The 18,016-nt window shown below is 41.6% G+C and overlaps 2 protein-coding genes across 17 annotated transcripts in view; one reads left to right on the plus strand and one right to left on the minus strand.

Annotated features, from left to right (window-relative positions):
- Window positions 1–9: 9 nt before the first annotated feature.
- On the minus strand, window positions 10–11,691 carry sgce (sarcoglycan, epsilon). Of its 5 annotated transcripts, XM_031323094.2 has the most exons (13): window positions 11,343–11,691; window positions 9,689–9,796; window positions 6,307–6,429; window positions 5,507–5,664; window positions 4,954–5,026; window positions 3,975–4,173; window positions 3,222–3,384; window positions 2,816–3,030; window positions 2,299–2,325; window positions 1,623–1,811; window positions 1,190–1,233; window positions 589–626; window positions 10–413 (listed from the first exon to the last, which is right to left on the minus strand). In XM_031323094.2, exons 1-13 carry the CDS (start codon window positions 11,389–11,391, stop codon window positions 363–365), a joined length of 1,437 nt encoding a protein of 478 aa, XP_031178954.1. In that variant the 5' UTR covers window positions 11,392–11,691; the 3' UTR covers window positions 10–362. The 5 variants fall into 5 exon arrangements, with proteins under 5 accessions (XP_031178954.1, XP_031178957.1, XP_031178955.1 ...); XM_031323097.2 differs by lacking the exon at window positions 9,689–9,796 and having other exon boundaries at window positions 11,343–11,680; XM_031323095.2 differs by lacking the exon at window positions 2,299–2,325 and having other exon boundaries at window positions 11,343–11,679.
- ppp1r9a (protein phosphatase 1, regulatory subunit 9A) overlaps window positions 9,118–18,016 on the plus strand; it is a 58,356-nt gene continuing 49,457 nt past the window's right edge. For 6 of the 12 annotated variants that reach the window (XR_004895369.1, XM_035993092.1, XM_031323080.2 and 3 more), the window contains exons 1-2: window positions 13,806–14,106; window positions 15,406–16,939. Coding sequence is in view for 11 of the 12 variants with exons in the window: in XM_035993092.1 (XP_035848985.1) it covers window positions 15,539–16,939 (1,401 nt within the window). In the remaining variant the exon portion in view is untranslated. Of the gene's footprint in view, window positions 9,351–13,803; window positions 14,107–14,383; window positions 14,679–15,405; window positions 16,940–18,016 lie in introns of those variants that run through there. The other 6 variants (XM_035993095.1, XM_035993098.1, XM_035993096.1 and 3 more) reach the window with 4 other exon arrangements.

Consider the following 18,016-nt stretch of genomic DNA (forward strand, 5'->3'; position numbering starts at 1 on the left):
GGAACTTGCTGTAAAAACAAATTATTTTTAAATAATTTATTATCATGTGACACATTACATTTAATTAATAACACATGACAACTAAAGCATTTCCATGTAAAACTCCCTTTTCTAAGAGGTTCATTGTGCAAAGCAAGTAGAAATACAAACAGTTACAAATATTCAAAAATATTCTAATGTATTTTTTATAATCAGCGAAGCTCGTATGATCTCTTTCACACTCACTCTTCAAGGTGTAAGTGCATATGGATGATAAATCTTTGTAAAGACACTTCTGAGGCATGCAGATTGGCACAAATGTTAGAAAAAAACAAAGATATAGATATAAAATCAAAGTCGGCTCCAACGCCCGTTGTCTCTGGTCACAAATTTAGTGCCTCGGCCACCTTTCTCTCCTCAGGAATACCATTTACCTAGAATGAATACGAAAAAGGAATATTAAACTTTATTGGCAGCTACTCTCATTGAAGTTTTGATATAATAGTCATTTTTAGCATTAGAGATGATCTGAAATAAATGTAAAAAAAAAAAAAAAGTAAAGTCATGGATTTTCTCTACACTAATTCACAAACAGACTGCACCACCTACCTCCAGCCTTCGAAATGTTGACATGACATAATTATCTCCTTTGTTAGCAGTGAACAGAGAGAGCAGCAGGTTAGTGCTAGAACGGTCATGCAGTTGAACACTGTACACAGGAGGGCGCTCACACACCAACACCAGAATTGCAGGGGGTTGAGGCGCCACTACATGCAGAATAAAGCTCTCATGCCGGATTTCTTGTGGAATCGTAGCAAAATGATTTGCTCCCAATAATTGAATAAAATCTGGATGCTTGTATTTTTACAGTGATGCAAGGAGGGAGAAAGTCTAAGGTCAGACTGCAAAATAACAGACATTTTGTATTTATAATATTGTATGTATTATTATTATATATACAGTATATTATATTATTGTCTGCATAGAGTCATCTTATTCAATATAGACATGTCAGAACACCCTCATAATAACTAGTCAACTCTTAAATGTTGCTCTGACATCTGTTCCTGTAACAGAAGTCTATGCAAGCATCTATATTTGTAATTTATTATTATTATTATTTATTAAACAGTCACATCACATATTACCCATTCAGATGGAGTAAGACAGATTACTTGACTACTAAACAAAGGCTGAAGGAAATACTAACCTGATGGCCGCTGCTGTGGTATCGTAATCTGGTTTTGCAGATTCCTGAAATTACCAAAAAATAAACAGACATTTGCATACATTACAAGAGCCTTTAGTATCATGTGCTGTACTTATATTAGCACATTTTTCAAGCCCATTAGGAAAAATCATGGGACAGCTTGAACCTTTTAAGCTCTAGTCGTAGGCCTGACTGGCTTGCTGCAGCTTTAGCTGTAAACATGGTACTGTTAGAAGCACTGAAAATAAGATTAGACAATAATGGCATTGTTTTTACTTATATTTCCCCTATATAATGAAGCCTATAAGCCAATTATCTGCATGCCTGCTAATGAGCACGAATGCATGTGTGCATTTCATGTGCACACAAATTAGCGAGTGAATGTCCACGCATGCTTTTCTCTTCACCCAAACCAAATAATCTTTCAACTCACGTCTGTGTCTGCATGAGGGGCATGCTGGTGGTCTCATAGTTGTCTGGGTGGATGGGCGGCACCACCTCACCACTGACTGGGTTGAAGACGGGCAGGGTGGAGAGGGGCCAGGAGATTTCCCGGTTCTTAGACATGTTCCGCAGCTCCTTGGTGGACTTCTGGATGGAGCTGTGGTGAACCAGCTCGATGCTGGAGAGGGGAGAGGCAGTGAAGTTAACATGTATTGTAGCTTGTGTTGTCATGGTTGGTGGTGTTATATTGTCTCATCTGAAACACATTTAAAACATCTGAATATGCAATCACTTTGTATGTGCTTTGATGACTTCTGCACTCAATTCATGCATGCACAACAGCAATATAACCGCCACCTTTACCTATCGCTGACTGACTTCTGTACTTTGTCTGACTTATGGTGCAAGATGTGCTCTTAGTCTTCAAGACTTATGTACGTTTTAAGGAATTTGTTACTGCTAACAACATTAATTACCTACACCTGGCCATTGAATTTTTGAGCAGCCCATTCGATGAATGGATGTCAACACACATATGAGCAGGTGAATGGATATGAGAAAGCTGTCTATGACAACATAGATGACAAAACTGCAAACCAAAGAGGGGGGGGGGGACAGAAACAGACCCAAAATAAAGAAAAACACAGGAGAGGTAAAACACTTACTCTGGTGTTTGCATGTTTCTTTTTTCCCTAGAAACAAAACAAAATGGATGAATTAAAAACTAGTATTAATAGTTAAAGAGACATCTACACACAAGTGCATGGATTGTTGGGTAAGACAGAGTGGGACTGGCGATGGGGGTGTGGAACATTGAGTGAGCGAGGGGGCACGTCTCTCCCAGCCTGTAAATGATGGAGAATGATGAACGGATTTATCGTGGATGAATGGCTATCGATGTCGTTGGCTATGCTTCAAAACATACGTACGTGATGAAATCAACAAAAAGCTGTGACAGATATTCATGGGGAACTTAATAGAAATGGACCATACAACTGGATGGTAATGACAAGCTGCAATTCCAGTCCAGATTGTTGCTCATATCTAAATATCCTGCACTATCCATCTTGTCTCCCATTCAGTTCTCATATACTTAAGTAACAGTTTCTTTGCTTTCCTCAAATGTTTGTTGGGGTGTCTGGTGCAATATTTGCATAAAAATATAGAACTAAACACACTTACACCCCTTCCCGACGGCAGCACATAGTGTAGCCGAGGATGAAGAAAAGAACTAGTGCCACAGCGGAGGGAACAGCCAGTGTGATAAGGAAGTCTGAAAAGTAGTTACGGCCCATCAGAGACTCAGAAGGGGGGCTGTATTCCCCAAATTCAGGCAGGATCCCGGTGCCCGGGTCGGGACGGGTAATGTATACGGGGACCACTTTGTTGATGTCAACCTGAAGAAATAAGGTGTGTGTCAGAGATGTGATTGTAGTTAAGCATAATGTTTATTCAATGACAGCATTTAGTCAAAAACATTGCTCATGGAAGAGCACAAAGAAGAGTGGTGTACTTGTTCCGCTCCTGCCTCCGCATTAAAGAACCTGCATATTTCAATTCAGGGAAATCTGTACAAGACAATCCTCACCAGAGAGATTTTACACCAATCAATGTGAAACTGAGCCCTGAACTTCTTGTCACAGCTGATGACCGGCTCCATCTCCTGACTGCAGCGCAGCTGGTTATGTGGGCTTTCCACCTCCCGCAGGCACGACGAGAAGGCAACATCAGCGCCAACCATCACATACACTCTAGGGAGGGGAAGAGACATGGAAATACAAAGCATGGGAGAAGAGAAGAGAAGAGAAGAGAAGAGAAGAGAAGAGAAGATGAAGCCACATTTTACATGTTTATGCTGAGGCTTGAGGCTTGTAATAGTCAAAGTATTTCTCCTACATGCTTTCATCTTCCCAAACGTCAGCATGAATCTTTGATGCACAACTTATGGCAGTACGTGTGGGCAGTACTATTCCCCTCTGAACTACACCAGCTGACAGTATCTGTTAGTGCTGACGGCCAAGTGTACTCATCTAATTCACTGTGAACTGTGGATCCCCAGGGCCCCAATTACATAAAATATCAGCATGATGTGAGTGGGCTGAAAATATAAGCAATTGAAGAGAATCTTTAAAACTGTTAAACCTCATGCTTATTGTGTATGAGTTATCCAGAGAAATTATACCTAAAATACAAAATCAATGCAAAGTGCTATAAAATGAGCCTGGAAAGAAAAAAAGAACTCCGATTTAGCAGTAACTGGGTCATCTTCCCTTCAGTATAAAAAAAAGCACTTTGTATTCACAACTGTTGCAATACAAGTCCAAACCTTCAAAATCCTTACCCTTCCTTAAGGTTGTTGATGGGCAGGGGCACGCGGCCGCCACGGTCCAGCGCCGAGGTGATGTTTATGGCGTTGAGGCGCTCAGGCTGCCATACGTTCTTCACCGCTCCCAGGAAGTCCCCCAACACCTCGCTGGCCAGCATCTCCTCTACATTCATGTTTTTGATGTAAAACTCTGCCTGGTAGGGCAGAGGGAACTCTGTGTATAGAGAAGGAGAGAGAGTTAGAGAAAAAGGTGAATGGCAGTAAGAGGAGGGAAAAAGAAGCCAGGAGGGCAGCTACAGTGGTCTTCTGCTGACTAAGACATCATTAATACTTTATTACTGCTGCATAGTTGATACTGATTTCACCAGCCTGCTCTGTTATGGCTTGGCTTCCTTCTGGGGCCAGATGGCAGATGACATCACAGAAAAGGGAGAGTGATGTCATGTTAGCACCCCGAACATCTGCTGAGCGTTCAACCAATTCAGTTCATATTGTACTGCATGTACAGCAACTGGTCGACAAGCCACTGAGCAAACATACAGATGCACAGATGTGAGGTGCAGTCACACAGATGACAAGGAACAGCTGCTTCCTATGGTTGTATCATAATAATTCATAACTGTAACATATTGTACCAATACAGGACTGTGTTTACAGAAGTCACAACATGATTTATGACAGCCAACCTGTGATATTTGACTCATCTAAAGATTTAAACTGTTGATACAATATTCTCACTACAGTGTCTTCAGCAAATAGAGTTTGGAAATTGTCTATAATTGTTTATATGAAACGCATGGTTGGATCAACACAATATGTTGTTTTTCTTAAGAAATAATTGATTAGTTCTCGCTCACCAAAGTAGTCAAAGGCAACATTTTCTCCTCAGGGAGGTCCATTATATTAGTAGTACTGAATGTGCTCTTAGGATTTAATCAGGGAAGTTGCATAGCCTGATCTCTGATTCCTGTAAGCTCTCATAGGCACCTCTTACCTTCTGTGGCCATGATGTTTATGACCAAGTTGCGCCGCGCCGTCTCGAAAGTGCGTCTGTTATAGGCAGTAATCTGCAACACACAGGGATGAAAGTTTAAGCCCAGATCAGTGCAGCTTATATCGCAGCCGCCCTCTGGTCAAGGCTGAGCTAGATACACTATGCAGGCCCTGTACCCAAATGAGACACCATATAGAGGCCCACGTGCACCGCTGGGAATGCTAAGCCTTTTGGGAAAAGAATTTCAACAGTAGCTTATGGGGGACAAAGACAGCATGAAAAAACATAATGGAATTCAAGTCTGAAGACTCATAGCGTAACATTGTACTACGCTATTACTACATGCATACAAATCAGATGTTCTCAGTTAAATCAATCCAAATGTGTTCCTACTTCATTACCTTTATGTGTGCCTTAGATAAAACCACAAATGTCAGATTCTTTTAATTTAATGCTTTCATGTTGTTCACTTTTCCTTCCTTGACATATTAAACAGAAGTACAAATGCCTTTATCTTCCTTCTCTTTACTTTGAAAGTGGTCCAACCACCCACCTCTATGACCGAGGGCTTGCCAACATGTTCTGCGGTGGGGGAGCCATAGAGCACTCCGTCACTGTGCTGGGTCCTCTGGATGTAGCGCAGCCAGCCTGGCCTGTCGGGGTAGCCCATCAGGTTGGTGTTGAAAGTGATCGGGTCGCTGCTGGCATCACCTGTTGGCACAGCTGTTTAATGAGGGGTGACCCAATGATCTGTTATGGGTCAGAACCAATTCAGTAATGTACATGTAGACCCATTAGCTGAATTGTGGATGTGTTGCCAGCAGCAGCTAAGCATTTTCTACTAGTGCAATGTGATGAATGGACAATGCACTGCTGCATTTTTACAATGACAGCGCCAACGACTAAATTGTACATATGTTTTAGTCATTTAGATAATGAAAAATGTCAACACAATCAGTAAGTGCAGAATGTACGACTCTGATGGTGTTATTAGAGCTGCAAAGATTAATCGATTAATCGATTAGTTGTCAACTATTAAATTAATCGGCAACAATTCTGATAATCAATCGGTTTGAGTTATTTCTAAGATAAAAAAGTAAAATATCTCTAGTTCCAGCTTCTTAAATGTGAATATTTTCTGGTTTCTTTACTCCTCTATGACAGTGAACTAAATATCTTTGAGTTGTGGACAAAACAAGACATTTGAGGACGTCATCTTGGACTTTGTAAGATACTGATCGACATGTTCTGACATTTTTTATAGACCAAACAACTAATCGATTAATCGGGAAACTAATCAACAGATTAACCAACATTGAAAATAATCATTAGTTGCAGCCATAGGTGTTATACCTGATTTTGGGTATGGAGGAAACTCTCCTTTGAAATACTCTCTCTCCAGAACATGGACGAACAGAACTCCGGCAGATGGGTAGACGTTATGGTCTGCATGCGATCTCGACAAGATGGTGACCACTGAAACACAGATTTTAAAAACAAAAAGAAAAATTAGCTCCTGAAAGCAGAACGTTTTTTGTGTGTGTTTTGTTCATCATTAATGACCTGCCAGCAGCACTAATTAGAAAAGAAGAGAATGCGTTAATAGAGAACAAATAAAGCAAATGTTTGAGTTACTAGCACCTGCTAACCTACTTGACGCTTTGAGAATCAATACTACTCGCAATGATAGATTTGTCTAGATTTTTTGCCTGGCTTCTGCATTCTCTTGAATGTAAATGCATTCACTTCACATAAGGACGCAGTGCAACCAAGTGTGAAGGTGTAATATGAAATTATTAGGTGCCGGAAAGCAAAATAACAAATTTCAGGGCCAAGGAGCGGAGGTACTGTGAGTAAAAGCAGCAGTAATGAGAGTCATTCAGACTGTACTGAATTGTTGTCATGCCCTCCTCCCACTGTGTCTCCATTATGCTCTCTGTTTAGCCCCATTTCAAACACAAACATTTAGCCTTTATTTGTGGAGGGCATTACTTGAAAAATGGCAGCCCCCTTACAAAAGTTTACACAATGTAAGACTGGCAGAGATTTGCAAAGCTCACTCCATCTCTTTGCATCTTTCCCTTTCACTATTTCCCCTTCACTTGCTCACTCGTCTTCTTTCAACCTCGAAGCATTTTTGCACTGTGTTTTTCTATTCTCACCCCCCCCCCCCTTCTCTCCCTCAGTGGGTGGCCACTCAATTTTTAATCACCATGGGAGACTCAGTGTACAAGGAGGAAGAGGAGAAGGAGGGAGAAGAGAAATAGCAAGAGAGAGAGGAAGGGAAAACTGGAGATCTGTTCTATTAGGTGCGAGAGGAGGAGGAAAAGAGAGTTTGAAGTGTTCTCGCCTGCAGACACCTAACTCTTGACACAGATACAAAGAAGGCATGGGAAAGTTGTGTGTGCCTTACCGCTGGCAAAATGTTGCACATTTGCACCATTGTTTATCTCCTACTTCATCTTCTCATTAGCATAAAACCAACATATTCTACATAACTATCATCAGCATCAACAGGAAGTGAGGCTCTACTACTGTACTTTGAGCCCTGTCCTTGAACAGAAGCTGATTTCCAAGGGGAGTCTCTGCTGAACAGTATAGAGTAATAGAGCAGGATTTACGTTTTAATCCCAAAAAGGAAGTCAGTATGTGATCTTTGGTTGTAAAGAGTTATCTATTACCAGGGTGCACAAAGGGGTTATAGAAGATTAGGTGACACAGTAAGCTGCAGATTAGTAAGGAAGTCCACATCTACAAGACTAAATTGCCTAACTGCAATCTAAGCGCACTGATGAGCTGCTGGAAAGTTATAAAACGGTCCCATATGTACGTTAAACTGGGCTACATCTGTGACCACAAACAGAGACGCTGAACTGGCCATATGTCCGATGTCCCCAAGGGCTCAGTCACAGCTAGATACAATCAATACCATTTAGCGGCCACTAAATGTGGCGTTACTTATAAAAACCTGAGGTTATATCCACCACATCTGTTTCCAAGAACAGACTGAGGGAGCCACCTGAGCATGACTAATCCACGCCATAGCTCCTCTCCCTGCTACTACTGCACCCATGACATTAGGATCTAGGTTATTCAGAAACCAAGAATAAAACCTTATTCAGTTTCAGCACACCAGTGGCGCCCTCTGTGATGACTTGAGTTGATCTGCAAATCCCACTCTGAATGCGCACGGTCGGATTCTATTACCCGACCCGTTGGGCCTCATCAATTCTTCACCACACAAAGGACCACAGTCACACACTCCTGGTCAAGGTCATGTACTGGCCATTCTGTTCTGCTCAGAGACCAACTGGTTGCAGTGTAAACATTCGAGGCACGTCCACAGATGAGACAGGCAGGACATACAAGCAAGACCCAGATGGCCTGGTCTCACCTAATGGTCTGAGAAATAAGAAATGACCTATGGGATTTGAAATGTGTTTTGGCCTATCAACATTAAAGCTCTGATTCAACAACAAGGGTTTAGGCCTAACACACACTCCTTGCAACCTTATGTTAGCTAGTCTCGCTTACAGGACCCTATTGGACTGTTTTTCAGACTCACCTTTGACTGCAGTCAATTTCAATTTAGAGAGCAGCCAGTGAGTAAATATCACTAACTAAGCTACACTGAGGCTCTGCTAATAGCATCAGATCTGCTTATCTATGGCTGACTGACTTTCTGCCAGGCCTTCTCGAGATGATGGACTGCAGCGCTCCTGTATATAATACATCACCAATTAAAGTTAATACTAGACTGCCAACTGCAGACTAAACTGTAAGCTCCCACTGCAGGACAAATGTAAAGTGCATGCTGATTCACAAAACAAGCTACACTTTCCTGATAATTGGGCTCACATACAAACTAGCATTCAAGTATTCTCTACGCAATCATAATAAACGGACACACTTGCATTTGTTAGTATAGCACTGACAGTTGTTGGGGGACGTGGAAATGCCTAACCAGGTTTTATGGTTTTCTGGGCTGACCTTGGGACTGGCTGAAGTCTCAGGAGTGATGCCTTACTTAAAAATGCCATTGGTAGCATAGAGAGGATACACCACCCTTGCCCCTCTAATGGTCCACTCTAGCTACGGTAACTGCAGCCCCTAGCTAGCTGAGGCAGAGGCAAGGGAGAGGTATCCTTTAGTTCTGTTGAATCAGCTTTGAATGTGAATGTCGTCCGGGTCAGGAGGAATGCATGTGCTTCAGACAACAAGGATTGCTACTGTTTGGACCGCAGCTTTGATATTCTGCCTGTGATGAGTTTTAGCCTCGTTGTTCTAAACACAGACCTGGAAGTGAAAGTAGTCTGTGTCACAACAAGCAGAAGGCTCTGGCTAAGGACAAGAGTGGACATGAAACAGCCAGTTCAATCTTCTAGCGCTCTGTAAAGGTAAGTAAATCACTGATTTGTCTAAAACGACTGGGTTGACTCAGTGCAGTAAAGTACCAGTATCATGTTAAACAGAAGATATACCTTTGTCTCATAGTTAATGCTTTAGGATCAATTCTACTTCTAGCAAGAACAAGGTTTAGACTTGGACACAATTCAAATTCAGTAAACTGCTGTTACAGGAAACGTAAGTGGGCCAAGTCTGTGGGACAGCAGACAACAGAAAACAATAATGCCAGTATTAATGGGGAACCAGTTGAGCGTGTCACTGTGTTATGACAGGGGGGAGGGGACAGCGGGTCAACACATAAAGTGCACCACTGCACACACCCACTCACCATTTCTGTACAGGGCTGTTCTCTGCTTCAAGCCAATGGATCGCTCCATATGGCCATTTCTCTCATGAAAAGCGGTGTGTTTGACATCATAGGCATGCACAATGTAAACTATTGGATCAATGAATAAAAATAATGAATGGAACAAGTGTGTGTTTTAAAGGCATTCTGAACTATACATTTAGTGTATTCCCAATGTATTAGGTACACTTAGCTAAAGGTAAAGCAGCCTAATACAACAGCTGTGCTACTAAGTCTTCCTTTATGAATGTTCACTTTTTCTGTTTTAGAAATGCAGATTCAAGTTTATTCATGTTGAGATGTATGCCCAAAATGTTACTTAAAATGTAGTGGCAAACATGGGGTGGCCTCTAGCTCACCCAGTAAGAGAGTTCGCCCCTGCAGCAGGGCGAGTTTGAATCCGAGCTGCTGCCCTTTGCTGCGTGTCATCCCCCATCTCTCTCCCCCTTTCATGTCTATCCACTGTCACTATATAATAAAGGGAAAAAGCCCCCCCAAAAACAATGTAGTGAAACAATGTAGTGGCACACATAAACGTCTTCAGCCTTGATTTTAATTAACTCAAGTTTGTTGGGCGCATGTTTAAGCTATGTGGTGCATAGAAACTAAGAGCTTCTTAAATGTGAGGATTTGTTGCTTTTCTTTGTCATATATGATAGTAAACTGAATATCTTTGGGTTTTGGACTGTTGGTCAAATAAAACAACACATGGGCATCTCTTCTGGGTTGTGGTAATTATAATTATATAGGCTATATATAAATCACTATTTCTCTGACATTGTATAGACCAAACGAATAATGGATTAATCAAGAAAATAATCAACAGATTAACTGATGATTAAAGGAATTGTTAGTTAACGTTAACGTTACACCTAGATAAAAGCATGGACACATTTTGTCTTGCTAAGACATTAGTCCTGTAATTCCTGCTGTATTTTAAGGTGATAGTAGGCTGATTTTGTATTTGTAAATGGATGTAAAATTCAGGAATGAGTCCATATGACTAATTTAAACCAAGATTTCTGACTCTAACATTAGAACCTTCAGAAAGGTAGGCTTATTGTTATTGAAAGGCTATTGTATTAGACTGAATTAGTTTTAGCTATGTGTACTTGACAAACTGGCAACTGACAACAAAGTATATTGCCTACAAACAACGAATGTACCACTAGTGATGCAGCTGTAACAAAACTGCAGCAGTGTAATATCATCTCATCTATTCCCCACATATAGGCCTAATTAAGGGTAACCTGAGCTGCTAGCATTAGCTACTTAATTAGGCATTCATAACACACCTGGTCTATTTACTAAATACATGCCTGCGCAAGAGGAAAATCGTTAAGGCTATTTTCGGTAATTAAAGCCGAATCAATGGCAAGAAACATAGCAAGACAACGTTATATTCCTCGTTGGAAATGTATGGTACTGTACAAACGTTGAATATAGGCACTCCACCCGTGTAACGGTATGTCTATTGTTAGCCATTTTTCCATGTCTCCTCCTCAGTCTCTTGGAAAAAATGAGCACCGCAGCTAAACAGCAACATGCTAACTAGCTAGCTAACTAGCATGGAAACCGCATCAAAGGCAAACGCGTAAAAAATCCCCGGATATTTCCCAGTTTGATCGATACGTACCCGTACCAAGCCATACCGCGACAGCTGCAGCAGACATGGTGCATAGCATCCTCGTAAATATTTCATGAAAAAGCAAGTTTTATCTAATCGCCACTGGGTTTGACAGCCATAATAATAAGCATCCTGCAGCATTCCTTCCTCCGCCTCCTTCCTTCACTGGAAACAGCACGACTTCTCATTGGCTCAACATCTGGATGGAAAAAGATGGCTGTCTCGTAAAAAAAGGGGCAGAAACACGGTGTGAATCAGAATAAGGAGCGTCACGCCTTTAGAAAATGTTTCTGTGGGATGTTGGTCGAGTTAGACGGGGATTATAATTGTATCTGCATAGTAGCCTATATCAAATCCAACGAGTGTCTGTCGTATTGCTGCTATTCTGTTGACCTCTCTCCTTCTGATCTAGGACAGCATGCAGATGTAATTTCACTGTAATTTTCTGAACGCATCTTTTCATTGTTTGCTAAATTCATTAATTTACTAGAGGCTTCTTTGATTGCTTTTTGATCTTTCAGCTTGATGATTTCTTGATGTCTCCAAAATTTGGATCAGGAGTTCGACACATGCACCCTCATAGTCGCATGCACATACACACAAACCATCACTTCACCAGAGCATGACCCAGCTGTTAGAGGGCAGATACATGTTTGAGAAGTCTGATCCAATCTGTCCAGACCCCCTGTAGAGACAGTCCTAGCAGACAGATGGTCATGTTTTGGCCCGTTGGCTCCAAGTCAGGCCTGCTAAAGGGCTGTGGGACCCTCAATTCACCCCTCATGCTCCCTTGATGTCAGCTAACAGTACGACTTTGATCCTGCAGAAAAGGATCCTAATTCTGGCTAACAGCATGGCTGTTGTTTAAGGCAAATTTGAAACTGGATGCATGGCTTCCTCCGGTGATAAACATGATGCTATCCATCCTCTGTACTCTGCAGTGCAAGGCTGTTCTGTTCTCTCACCCTCCCTTTATACCCTTCAGATTATTTTTAGGTTGCTTAGCAACATCTTCACATAGCCAATGATTGGACTGGGTATGAATGTATCACAACTATAGGTCAATGCATGTGCTAAGATGCACAGTAATGAAGACTGAGAAAACACAGCATTTCCCACTTTTTAAATTAGTGGCAAAAATGTGTTTGATTTGGATTGATTTCAGTCCAATTTTGTTTCAGTATAAGCTGCAGTGAGTTTCACTTTACACTGTAATTGTCCTGAGTTTGCTTGTTTTGAGCAGTGAGGCAAGACGCAACATTCCCACTCTCCTCAGAAGTGTTGCTAAATGGGGACAAACTGTAGCTCATGTGGGTCTGTTTCTTGTAGTGCAGCAGATATACAACAGCAAATACACTCTTTCATAATGTTTTACTCTCTGAATTCAATATGCTGGTACTGAAAAAATGTGAAGGACCACATTAAAATAGAACAACAGTAGCCTACTGAATAAAAAAGAACAAATGTGTTGCTTTTAGTGAGTTCAGTATGGACTGAAATGGTTACATAATAATGTAAATCGCATATTTTTGCAGATTATGACTGCACACATTTATAAAACAGATTTACTTGGGATTTTAAAGGTGACCAAAAAAAAATCACAAATACCTTATTCGCATTCATGCAGCATCCATGCTTTAATCTGCTTAATCACACTTGAATGAATTATGATTAAACTTTGATTATAATTTTGATTAATATAACTTGTAATGTGTGCTTACAAAATATGCATTTAAGCAACAATACCATGCAATATAACACATCAAAATCAATTATATAACTCAATGCTGTTTGTTAGGTAAATCACATATCTAGATGTTGACAAAGCTTCTTTTCTAGTGATTTATCACATGAATTCAGTCCCATGCTTTAGGCGGTTTCTGCTGACTCCTCTGTGACCCAGCCAGCTAGAATTTCTACACCGATCTTCTTATAAGACTGCTAAAATATTGAACATATTGTTAAAATACATGTGGCTGAACATTTCTCACTCTCCAGACTGAAAACATTCCCAGTTGCACCTGTATGACTAGGAAGGAGTTAATTTTGTTATCATCCTTATTGATCTCAACAGACTGACAGGGACTTTTAATTAGTGAATTAACAGTCGAATACAACTTTACCTCATTTTTCTGGCTCTACCCCTTTAGGCCACCTGGTGGTCCTCACACCACATTTTGAGACACCCTAATTTGAACGCTCATCGCATAGCCTGAGTGGTCCTTGAATCTATCTACCCCACCCAAGCTCCATTGATGAACAATAAGCAGCGAGTAAAGTTACAGTCGCTGTGTGCTGGTATTCATACCAGACTGCAGCTCAGTGAAACCCCCTCCGCACAGCAGATTATTGGACCAAACCAATGCCGCAGTTCAGGTTTTAGCACCTGTCACATGAGGCTTTACATTTGCAAATCACCGGCTACCATTAAAGCTAAGTATGTTTACTTTACTATAGCCTACTGCAGACCTATATCGGACAACCCTTGCAAATGCTGCCACAGTGCAGCTCTCATTGAGATGAGCTGCCAAATTGCACACACACACCCCTATAGCGCGGCTGGCAGCATCACCCACTGCCTGCAATGGCGTTGTAGAGGCTAGTGTGTCCAAACGTTCCTGTAGTCCCGGACAATTTACGAGCTTGGGATAGAAATGTTTTTCTTTTGTTTTTCGAAAGGTTTTGCAACAAGAGCATCCATATTTTCCACGAGTTTAGCCTCTGTATTGCAGTTTATTTGTATCACGCGTCAAACGGAGCTGGAGCCATGAATGTAAGTCTGACTCTTTTGTTTTTGTAACATTGAAGCAACATCGCTGTGGTTTGTGGTTAACAGTTAACTTATTCTTTTGGTGTATTCGCATAGGTAGGTCAGTCATTTCTATTTTTGCCCCTGCATACATCTGCACAGGAGGAAAAAAAATGTAGATAACAACATGTTTAACAGTGTCAGAAGGGGGGGGAAACAGAGCTGTCATGTTATGTGCGGCGTGGCTGATGCCTATTTGACTGATCCTATCTGTGACACAATATTAAAGCCTCAATTTCATCTTTCATCTCTAACTTTATTTGTGTGATATCCTCCGAAGCCGATGTTACTCAAGTTCGAATTTGTTATTTTGCACAAGGTGTAGGATCGTGGACGAGCAAGACTGAATTTTGAACCAGGACATTTAGGTTTCAGCCACTGCTGCCGCTGTTGATGTTGCTGATGCATCCATACCATTCAGCACAACCGAGATTAATGGATTATCTGTGTCCCAGATGAATGTTGTTTTGTGTCATATTTCATCTTCGTCTTTGTGGAATGCATTTCCAAACAGGTTTAAACATTAATGGATGTAGGTATGGAATATTTAACGACTACACTAGCTTTCTACCCTGCAGTAGTAGCCTACTGCAACTGAAAGTCTATCAGTATATGTAATGGTTTGTATTTTTGTCCCTGGGATGATATCAACACATTTTTGGTGCATTCAACAGCATTTTCTTAGTGCAGTAAAGATTGTAACTACCTTGCAATGCTCTGTTTGAGGGCTGGCATGTAGTAACCACCATCATGTCAGTGATGGTTTAGAGAGCTGTGGGATGTGGCAGTGTGCAAGGGTCACAGCTTACTATAGAAAACAGGGGGTGGGAGAAAGAAAAGAGAAGAAGACAACATTTCCTGCAGTATAGCACCAGTTTAAACATAAAGAGCTCTCTGAACTCTGATGTCTACAGTAAGTCTTGATTTGAGAAGGTAAACAGTACAGCAGTGCTTGAAAAAAACAACAATCAGAGTGCTTGTAGGGTTCAGTAGGCTTTAATAACTAGTCCTCTTGTACTAAGAGCTTTTATATCATACATCAGTTTCTTTGGCTCCCATTTTTTTTGAATAGTGTCATTAATGTCAGGTGAAAATGATCTCTTTTCAAACTTTGTAATCATCATTTTTGATGAGAAAGAGCCACTTTCAGTTTATGTGAAGTAATTGTGTGCATGTTTAAACGGTTATCTCTTTTCATCTCACATTATCATGAAGTGTTACAATATGTTTTTATCTTTATAACGTCTCTTTTCACCTCTGCAGGTGTGAATGGGGCTAAAGGAACTATAACATCAGGCGGATCCGATTAGGCAGGATTGCGGTAGGTCAAACTATACTCACATTCTAATGAGGCCACGGCAATGCTGACATCCCCTCTGAATCCAAAGACATCATCATGCTGAAGACGGAGGCCTCGGGGGAGAGGACCAGCCTCCGGAGTTCCTCCCCCCACCGTAATGCTTACCGGGCTGAGTTTCAGGCGCTTAAGAAGGCCTTTGACCAGCCTCGGATCGATGGAGAATCCAAGCCCAAAGACCTAGTACGGGTGAAGCAGCCAAGGGGACGCCAGTATGGTGGCCATGTCAGTCGCATTAAGGACATGTTCATGCAAATGGGCTCAGAAAACGTGCAGGCTAAGGTCAAGGCCAAGGCTTGTGATGATTCGTCGCCACAAAAGTTGGTCAAGCCCACCAACTTCATCAACAAGGCCGATGGATCAGTGATAAAACTCCAGCATTCCGCATCAGCTGACAGGGTTGGAGGTGCTGGAGCAAAGTTCTCTGAAACCAGGAGGCTGTTTGAGCAGCAGTTACGTGACCAGTCCCAGTCACCAGTCTTTCCATACGGACGGGATAAACGAGGTTCCCATGAGCATCTAGATGACTGGCGAGGTGCAAGGTCTAACCGAGGCAGCACAGACTCCTTGGACTCACTTTGCTCCAGAACAGAGGCGTCCTCGCCAACTGTCAGTCAACTGAGTGCTGTTTTTGAAAATGCCAATCACAACAACCAAGGTGCGCCCTACAAAGGAGTGAGCAGACGGGCCCTCTACTCACCAGAGGGATTCCAGCGCCCTGGAGGTGATGTCAGTGAAGATGATTCAAGACAATCTCCAGTTCGTGGAAGCTACCGGGGCAGGACAGGGGAAAAGTTTCCCACATCCTTGTCTTCTGAGGACCTTCTGAGCCCCAGTCCTGCCACAGAGACTTCTGAGCTGAAACCAGTACCACAAGAGGAAGAAGTCCAAGACAAAGCAGACAAGGTTGAGACTACGGGAAGAGATAGGCAGCATCTTTCTGGGGTCACCACCAACGGAAGCCAGGTCAATGGTTCATGTGAAGAAGAGGAGAAACCTTCAGAAAAAAGAAAACATGGTGAGGATCTAGGGGTGTCCAAAGATTCAAAACCTACAGATAATGTTGTGATTACCGACAAAACCTTTGAAGATGAAACCCCTGAGCCATTGCCGACCCCAACTACACCTGCTGGGGAAAGCCAGGAGGATGGGAATGGTTCAAGAGAAGACAAGTCCTCTGAATCTCCCAAGGACCAGGTGGAAGAACCTGATGAGGAATACATTGGGAACGAGCGGGTGATTTTTAACGCAGACGGGGATGCCTGTTACCAGGGTTGGGGGGAAAGCTGCACAGATCCTGAAGATGACCTCTACGGAGACGATGAGGATATTGTCTACGACCCAGGCTCTGATCTGACAGAGATTCCTGGTCTACCACACGAAAACAAAGATGACATCCCTCCAAAGAGGAAGATTCGTTTCAGCACTGCCCCCATTACAGTAAGTTGGGTACTGAACAAAGCATTGTGGAAGCCTTAATTGTGTACACACACTGAATACAATCCAACATAAAAGCTCCTGTGCAGCTCTGATCAAAAGTAGGTTAAAACAACAGAGAGCTAATATTGTATTCAGAGCTTCCTTTTTATGGACTCATATTTATAGTTACGGTTGAACTACTCATTGTGGTAGCTTTTTTGTTTTTACAAACATTTTTATGAGGTCATACGATCATGGTAACATGATCTGACATCAGTAATCTTTATTCTCATTAGACATTTATAGTGTGGTTTCATTTCACATTTAATCTTCCTTGATTACAGTCTGTGATTTGGTAGATACAATAGCAAATTGTTGTAGCTATTTTGTGATGCAGAGCTTGAGGGTCAAAGCATCGCCTTCCTCGAAATTGACGTGTTCATGAGCAGAACATCTGTGCATGTGTTAGTCATGCTGGTTTGGCACCCACACCGTTTTCACACATGATACTGTGTTTGTTTTTCTCAAACAGTCCCACCTCTGTCTATTTGGTACAATTCTGTGACAGAGTCCACATGAATCTGTCAAATATACTGTATATTCAGAATATAGTGGACCTAGTGTGTGTGTGTGTGTGTGTGTGTGTGTGTGTGTGTGTGTGTGTGTGTGTGTGTGTATTGTTGTGTCTGTTATGCTCAGTGATATTAGCAGATGTATAGCAAAATAAGAGATTGCATCTTTTTTTCCATCCCACAGGGATTTCAAAGAGGCTGGAAATGTCCTACTTACACCCCAATAAGCGGTGTAAAAATGGTGATTGTTTCTGGTGAATATGCAGCCGTAATGCCCAATTCCCACAGAGTTTAATTTACCTGGTAACTTCTTTTTTTTTTATTTATTTATTTTTTTTAAACAATGGAAATAGCTTTACCATAGTATTTGTTGCATCATCTGCTGTAAAGTATTTTAATACTGTTTTCAGTGCTGATTTGGACACAATGCAGCCAGTGTTTGTTGATTGGGAAGATAGAGTTGAAAGATTATTGGAAATGTTTTCCAGTCTTTATCCTCAAGCATTTACAGTAAATAAGCTTAACA

This window comes from Sander lucioperca, chromosome 16 (assembly GCF_008315115.2).
Source record: "Sander lucioperca isolate FBNREF2018 chromosome 16, SLUC_FBN_1.2, whole genome shotgun sequence".
In the NCBI taxonomy this organism is placed as follows: domain Eukaryota; kingdom Metazoa; phylum Chordata; class Actinopteri; order Perciformes; family Percidae; genus Sander; species Sander lucioperca.

Coding starts and splice junctions, on each gene's coding strand:
- sgce (XM_031323094.2), bottom strand. CDS start 11,391: ATGCTATGCACCATGTCTGCTGCAGCTGTCGCGGTATGGCTTGGTACG. Junction 1,812..2,298: donor AGAAACATGCAAACACCAGA/GTAAGTGTTTTA, acceptor TCCCCTCTCCAG/CATCGAGCTGGTTCACCACA. Junction 627..1,189: donor ACCACAGCAGCGGCCATCAG/GTTAGTATTTCC, acceptor CTGCTAACAAAG/GAGATAATTATGTCATGTCA.